Source organism: Ambystoma mexicanum, chromosome 5q, assembly GCF_040938575.1.
Source record: "Ambystoma mexicanum isolate Mex_15411 chromosome 5q, UKY_AmexF1_1, whole genome shotgun sequence".
Taxonomy (NCBI): domain Eukaryota; kingdom Metazoa; phylum Chordata; class Amphibia; order Caudata; family Ambystomatidae; genus Ambystoma; species Ambystoma mexicanum.
The window spans coordinates 658,386,014-658,393,951 of record NC_090933.1 but is presented as its reverse complement, the minus strand read 5'-3'; the positions used below and the strand labels follow the sequence as shown (position 1 = coordinate 658,393,951).

The 7,938-nt window shown below is 55.2% G+C and overlaps 1 protein-coding gene across 1 annotated transcript; it reads right to left on the bottom strand.

Annotated features, from left to right (window-relative positions):
- Positions 1–710: 710 nt before the first annotated feature.
- BHLHE22 (basic helix-loop-helix family member e22) lies at positions 711–4,061 on the bottom strand. Its single transcript, XM_069621113.1, has one exon. The coding sequence runs from the start codon at positions 3,219–3,221 to the stop codon at positions 2,316–2,318; it is 906 nt and encodes a 301-aa protein (XP_069477214.1). The 5' UTR covers positions 3,222–4,061; the 3' UTR covers positions 711–2,315.
- Between the last annotated feature and the right edge of the window lie 3,877 nt (positions 4,062–7,938).

Here is a 7,938-nt window from a genome sequence, read left to right as displayed (position 1 = left end):
AGAGGGTCAAAGAAAGTCCATCTCTCCACACACAACACACAGTTGCATGAGTAAGGTACAGACGCTTGTAGATCTGTTTACGTGTGTTCTGGGGAGTCACGGTACCGGCTACAGGAGCCAGAGTCCGTTCCACGGAAGGCCGGCTAATACTGTGTTTTTCTTCTAAATGTGCCTTTAAAAACATTTTTTTAGTTAATCTGCCCGGCCCCTGCACGCAGGGGTCATCGTAGGCACCGGGGGCGGTGCTGGAGCGGCTCATGCATCGCCCCTGGTGCCCACGGGGGCCCCCGATTCATTAAAATAAGTCTCTTTACACATGCGTGACCCGCCAACACGTCTCCCACGGTGCCTGCCCGGCCCTGGGACCTGCCAGCCTGCATTTGTATTATCCGCCTGTGATGGGCGCGTCCTCATCGTTGGCCATTTGTATTATCCGCCTGTGATGGGCGCGTCCTCATCGTTGGCCTAAAAGCGGCCCTGGCGATCACCCAGCTGTTAAAAATACAGCCCAAAACTGCGCCGTGATGTAAAAACAGCTCAGCGCCGCTTTCGTGGTTTCGAGGGATCGCGGCGCTGTTCGAGCACTGCCATCAGGCCAACCTGTCGCTCTTCAATCAACAAGAAAAACAAATGCATTCTACACCAACATGACCAAGCAAGAAATCCACATTTCAGACACGAATAGTGCACCTGGGCGAAAGATACAGAAATAACGACACACGCACATTGTTTCTCTCATCGTCTGTGTATTGGAAATGCTTTTGTAAACGGCTGAAGGAAAATAATGTCATTCTTTAAATGAAAGCAAAGGCCAACACATAATTCTTATCTTTTCGAGAAAATCGTCCGTCGCACATTGTGAACCAAAGCAATAGTTTCAGTCGCAATATAAATACATCAGTCATCCATCCACACCATCGTTCATAAATCGAAGTAACCCCAAAATATCCCGAATTTTCCTATGAGAAGTTGGCAAAGAAATGCTTGGCACAAAGTTTAAAGTGAACGATAAATGTAATTTACGGAGCACCAGGAAAAGGTACGTGAATAAACCGTGGCCCCAAACGCAGAACAGATATCTCCTTCTCATAACATTAAATCAATGCCTTGCCTTCCACACATTAACCCGCACCGGAAAGTAACATCGTGCACAGAAATGCCGTCTTTTAAAACCAACAAAAACATCGTTCATCCTTTCTTATGCTTTTAAAATCGCTAGGCCCTAAACTGAGCACCGTGACACGGGACCAAAACTGTGCGGGAATATAAAAAGTCACTTTATTAATATCATTTAGCGTTCTTTGTGTCTTTTGTTTTAATTCTTCATTTCGACTTTTTTTCCTCGCTGCGAATCAAAAAGGAACGACCTCAAGTGCATATGTGTTTCTGATGTGTCTCTAAATACAGTACTTTACGTGAGCTACAAAGCCTGACACTCAATTAAACTGAGCACAGCTTTTGATTTTAAATATATAAATATAGTTCGTTCTTCCGAAGGATTCGGCGAAGTCCGGTCCAGCTCTTTCGGGAAGAAGCGCGCGAATCGGGATTTCGCTGAGGTTTTGCGGCAGTCAAGTTCAAGAATGCAAGTGTTTGTTGCCAGGGTGGGGGCGCGTGCTGGAGGAGTGGGGGCCGTGCGATGACCTGCCTCCTCCGGACTTTAAGGGCCGTAGCACACAGGCTGTGGGGCATGTCGAGGGAGCTGGACAGCGAGGCACAGTCAGGTTAAAATACACACTTTACAAGTTCCAAGGACGGGTCCAGATTTCGCTCATTAGTGCGCCTGCCCCCATTCAAACATGTGTGACCCCCCAGCCATCAACCCTGCCCTGCTGCCACCTCAACCCAGTGCACACCACCCGGCCAGCCTCCCATATTCTGGTGAGCAAATACGGGAAGCTGACGTGGAGAAGCTTATCCTTAGTATAATAAGATCACCTTCACAGGCGTGTATCCCTCTTTCTGATATCAAAAGGCCGTTCGGGGGTTCCCCGAAGTTGGCAAGTACTTTGGCCGGGAACTTCTTTCATTGCAGGTTGGTTCACACCAACAACGCCGCTTGGTAAACGAAGCTGGGCCCATGTAATACCCATGGGTGCTCTTACCTACCCACCTTCCTTCCCACGCCCTGTAGCTGGCACCACCTTCACCTCTACCAACCCCATAACCCTCTGCGCCTTGCCCCGTCCTACGGTCTAGGACCTTGGCTGATAGTCCCCAGAAGGCCCTCCCGTGCTCCCTAACTCCAGCCCCCCTCGGGCATGCCCTTACTATGGTCCCCAGCAGGCCCCCCGTGCCTCCCCCGGCGGCCACCCTCAAGGTTTGTCCGTGCACTGCTTGCAGAGGCTGGACGAGACGCTGCTGAAGAGGGTGCACTTGTCTGGGCAGCTGCCGGTGGGCAGGCCGGCGCTGAAGGGGTAGCCAGCCGCAGCAGCCGCCGCCTGCTCGTAGGCGCCCAGGGCCGGGTGTAGGGCAGCAGCAGCTGAGCCGGGCAGGGCGGCGGCGGCGGCGCCCAGCGCCTGGCCCTGGTTTAGGTAGGCAACTAGCCGGCGCATCTCCTCCAGTGCCTGTGCCTGCATCAGGATGTAGTTCTTGGCCAGCAGCAGGGTGGCGATCTTGGAGAGTTTGCGCACCGAGGGGCTGTGCGCGTAGGGGATCACGGAGCGCAGCTCGTCCAGCGCATCGTTCAGGTCGTGCATGCGCCTCCGCTCCCGTGCGTTGATGTTCAGCCGAAGTGCCTTCTGCTCTTTGGACTTCTTCCCCGTGCCTCCTGTGCCGCCGCCGCCACCGGGGAGCATCAGTCCTCCACCAGCGCCCGCTGCGCAGCCGGCCGTGGACGAGTGCAGGCGCGCATCGCCTGCGCCGCCCCCGCGCATCAGCCGCGGGCAGCGGCCGTCTCCTCCGCTGTCCTCGTCGTCCGGGCTCTGGTCCTCGCCTCCGCTGCTCTCTGCCACCGAGCTGCGGCTGGCGCTCTCTGCGTACTGAGGGCACCGGGAGGCGGCAGCCAGTGCCTCTCCGCTGCTTCCGCCTGGCCGAGGCTGCTGGTGCGGCAGGAGAAGCTCTGAGGGGTCCGTGGCGTCGAAGCAGCCCAGGCTGGGCGAGCGTCCGTCCCGCTGCAGGGAGAGGTCGAGGCCAGGGGGCGAGCGGAAGGCAGACTCCATCCTCTTGGCAGCCAAGCTCTTGTGGTGGTAGAGCTCTTCAGCCGACAGCCCTCTGTCCATGGTCCTGCGGGGAGCAGCCCGAGCCCTGCCCGGGGCTTCAGATCCGAGCGATCTCTGGGGGCACCTGTGCTGGCCCCTGCTTCTGCTGCGTCTCCTCTGCTCGGTGTCTTCTGGCGACCTCCTACTATGGTAGTCCAACTCTCCCGAAGCCCCTTTCTTGTGCCACTCTCTTGTCCTCTTTCACTGGACTCCCCGTTTCAAGTCCTGTTTTTGCGCCGTTCTTGTGGCACTCCTTTCTCTTCTCGGCGCAGGAAACTGCGCTGCGCCAGGACCCTCAGAGTGGAAACACGCTCTCCCGCCGCTTCTCGTGCTCGGATACACCTTCGGTGGATATCCGGAGCCTGCGCAGCCGGGGGAGCCTTTCACATCATTATCTCTCTGAGTAGGTTATTATGGAGCGGGCTCGCCTGTTGGGACCCAGCTTTCTACCCAATCAGGTTAACGTTTTAATTAATAGGATTAAAGCGGTAACAAACACTCCCCGGCGCTGGCTGCTGGCCCCCAGCCCCGGCTGCTCGCTGATTTCCCCAGATCTGCAGACAGTCGGTGGCTAGGGCTTTATAGGAGGCGCCTGTCCCCCATTCTTCTCCACGCCATCTGTGGGCGCAGCGCAGCCCATATGCTTGCAAGACGCCGTGTCCTGTTAGTAGCCCAACAACTGCCTTCAGCTTGACATGTGTGGCGACTTTCACTCCTCGATGAGCGCGCTAAAAGCCGGGGTGCTTTGCGGTTCCTTCAGGGAGACTGCGGTCCCTGACCGGGTCCTTCTCCGCACGTGCAACCAGGAGACTTGTCCTAGCCCCATCAAGTCGCCAAGCCCGTCTGCTCGCAGGGAAGCCCCTGCCAGCCTTTATACCGCACGTGCTCTGCTTGCTATTCAGCAGGAGGGCTGCGACTCCGTTACACCCCCCACCCCACAAACGCACTCTTCAAAGTGAGCATCGCGGCTGCAACTCTTTGCGCCACACGGCCTACCCTTAGCACTCGCGTTCAGTCATTGTGCGCCCCATCTTTGCACCCGGGCAAAGCTTGCACCTTTGCAAACAAATGCACCTTTCCACTGAGCACTGTTTGCCCCAGTGCAAATGCAGGTGTTCATGGGCGCTCCACACAAAGGGCCTGCTTTACAGGAATGCTTTCAATGGGACTTTCCCATGTTTCATTTTTGTCAATCAAGCCCATAGTGTTTTTCAAAGGGATTGTGCCATTGTGAAAAACGTTTGTAAATCAGACACGATCTGACTAATGCAAAGTTCAGGTAACACGGCGCAGTTGCTTATCCCATTTCCTATGGCCCCTTAAGAGCAGACACACATCACACAACACGCTTACAATGAAGTTAATACATGTCTTGGGTCTAATTCACAGAACGTGTTCCTATGGGACGGCGCCATTTTAAACGCTTCTGTTATTTTCTCTGTAAAGTCAATTTCAGAGCGTGACCCCAAGGAGACTTGACAGGGGCTCTTCTCTGTGCGGCAGTCTTTGAGAGAGGGGTGTCGTGAGGCAAAGTTAGGGCTCACCCGGTCGCAAGTCATTAACCGGTGATCTTGAAGACCAACCTGATGGGCAGGGTAGGACTTCCCAGAATAGGAGTGGCGCCGCGCCACTCCTCGAAATGCTGCCAAGGAGGTATTTCACTCACATACGCGCGATGTATTCGCCAAGGAGAAACCTGGCTTATAACCACCTCTGGCACACAACTCGCCGAGCAGTGCTGTCGAATGCGTATAACACACACACCCGTATCACGCGGGCGCCCTTCTGTGCTAGGAGCAGTTGCCCCCCCCTTTGACATCTCTATAAAACATGTTCCCCAACTTTGACAGGAAATCTATCCCGTTTGTCAGCAGTACCCGGGCACTGCCATGTTTTATGGGGCAGCGGGCAAGGGCTATTCTCTGGCTCGATTGCAAAAAAACCGCCTTTTAATTGCGGCGTTCGGCGCTGGCCCCAGGTGCCGGACTCTTTTCATTACATGAGCCTCTAATATGATGAAATTCTAATGCTCTCCGGACCATATGGTGAAATTTGCCCACGGAGAATTTCTTGAAAACGGAGAAATAATCTATTAATCTCCATAATAGGTTCACGGAGGAGGTTTTGCCACAAAACCTGTTTCTGGATGTCACTGCGTGAACAGTTGGGTGTCCTATTGCGCGCGAGCGCGGAGAGGCCGCGGGCTGGCGGGCAGCACCCGGGCCTGCTCAGCACTCAACAGGAGACCGTGGAACGCGGTGCCAGGGCTTGGCACGGGTTTTAACGGGCGCACCTCCACCCTGCACTGGCGCCCGCGCCGAATCACAGGCGGAAAGCATAGCTGTAGCAGGCGCTCCGCACGGGCTCTTTGCTAAGAAGGAAAACACGCAATTGCTTCTGTCACTGCATTAATGAACGTTCCTATGTGCTTACTACACACCGGATTACAAGATAGGATGCACAACCACTCTTACCCTGAGATGAATGAATCTTGCCCAAGTGCCGAATGCTTTGACCCGGGATACCAAGGCACAGGCGGCCGATGTCACTGTTCAAATGATCAGTGAAACGCGAGCTTTCCAATATGCCAAGCACCCGTTGGGAATTATTGTGTTAATAGTTCATGCACAGCGCCACTTTAACTCTAGCTTTGTTGGCGCGGGACATGCAATGCTCAACGTTTTTCAGCAATCACAGACGCCCTCTGGCCCCGGTTTTCAGTACGGGTTACTAGTTAGGGTGCGCCTGCTATTAATTTACCATATAAAAGTTACACATTAGTTTCGTAGATGTGGGCCTTTATTTTCGAGAACGTCTACCGGCCCATCACCGTGGAACTCGGTGCGGCAATATAGTGCACTCGGGAAGGCAGCCGCTTAAAGTTTAAATGCAACTGTGCGTGTGCACTTGAGTGTACGCGCCGCCGGCACACCAGCGCGCGGTCACACCGCTTGCATCCAGCGCGCACGTCCCGCGCGTGCAGCTTGGCGCCCGTTTATGGGCTATACCCGAACAACGCCCGGGGCAAAACGAGGCGTGTTCTATCATCCCGCAGGGATTCGCCGCGGCTGGCACGACGAACGGCTTGCATTTCTGAAGCTGGTGTCATCATTCCTAACGGAGTGTGTATACAGTAGGCAGACCCATCCTGCAAACGCTGCAGCCAGTCGCATGCAACGGGCACAGGTCAGGTACACTTCACCTCTGCCTCGGGGCAGGCGTACAGCGTGTGCGAACGTGCAGGTAGGAAGTAGGCTGTGTGCAGTGTGCACAGAAGTTGACCTGCACATCCCCCAACCCGTTCCACCTGAATTTCACCCCTAGCTTTCCCATTTAACCCAACCCCAAGAATATAGTAATGTCTACATTGCACCCCATCGGTGGGGAGAGGGGAGGTGTGGGAAACCAGGGGCCCGAAGTTGAGGAAGGAGTTAGATAGGAGGGTGTCAGAGGGAGAAATGATTTTGGGTGGGCAGCCAGGTAGGGAGGGAGCGAGTATTAGTTCTAGGGTAGGTAGTAACTCTCAGATGGAGGTGGCTCAAAGGAATCAGAGTGGAGCCAGTGAAGGGGCGCAGAGGGGGGTGACAGGGCAAAGGGGAAAAGGGGATAAATACCTGCAGAAGAGTGCAGGGGGGAGAAGGAGGGAGAGGTCACCGTCCTTTGAGGAGTTAGAATGGGGCGCGGAACGGCCCCCCCGGGTAGGAGGAAGGAGGGCGGAGGGCTCTGCGCAGCCCCCGCTAGTCAGGTGGAGCTAGAGGGTTTCAGTACGGCCCCTCCTCGGTCAGCGCAAGGAGAGCCTAGAGGGCGCAGCACAGCCCCTAGCAATGAGGATTCCAGGGTGGAGGAAGGAACGCCTCGCCCGAGAGAAGAGGACCAGGCAGGGGTTTCCACAACCCCGCCGAGAAGATGTCAAAGGAGTGGCGGGGCGGACGCCCCGGGCTCGGAAGAAGATCATCAACTCAACTCGGGCATGAGCTCGCATCCGCAATGTAAGAGCCCTCTAAGAAAGGAGAGGAGGAGCATCGGTGTGGACGCCAGACCACAGGCGGCAGGTGTGGAAAGAGGTGAGCGGGAAAGGGAATGGTCATCTGCATGGCAGAGAGGGGTCGCAAGACGGGGGACAGGGGATGAAGGGTCTGGACTGCAAAGTGTAAGGAAGGAAGTTGGGGTGCAGGCCATTGGAGCCGCGGGGGTTGAGAAGAGCATTTGCTCAGTGGAGGTCCAAACGGACAAGGTGGTGGAGCCATTGGTGCTCGAAGTGCAAGCCGGAAAAGATAAGGAGTGTGAAGTGAAAAGAAAGGAGAAAAAATGGCCATACATGGGGATAACAAAACCACTGGGGGCGCACTTGATGGCAGCGACCAGGGAGAAGATTCAGGCGGGGGAATTTGTGGAGGTCTTTAAATTGCTCCATAAGGAAGTGAGAGCAAAGGAGGGGTCTAAGGAGGAAGAGAGGGAACTGGCTTCACGCCCAAGGGTCCCGGTGACTATTGAGAATTGGACGTCGGCGTTTAGCATTTATGCCAGTGTGTACTGTGAAAAATTCCCGGAGCGTTGCGTGGCCCTGCTTAAATATATGGACATAATTAGGAAGGCTTTCACGAGTTTTGGGGGTTTTGCCTGGGTACTCTATGATGAGGAATTCAGAGCGAGAATGGCGGAGGACAGTCAGGCGGTCTGGGGGGAGATAGACATGGATCTTTGGCTGCAATGGATGGCTCCAACGAGGCCTGCCCCG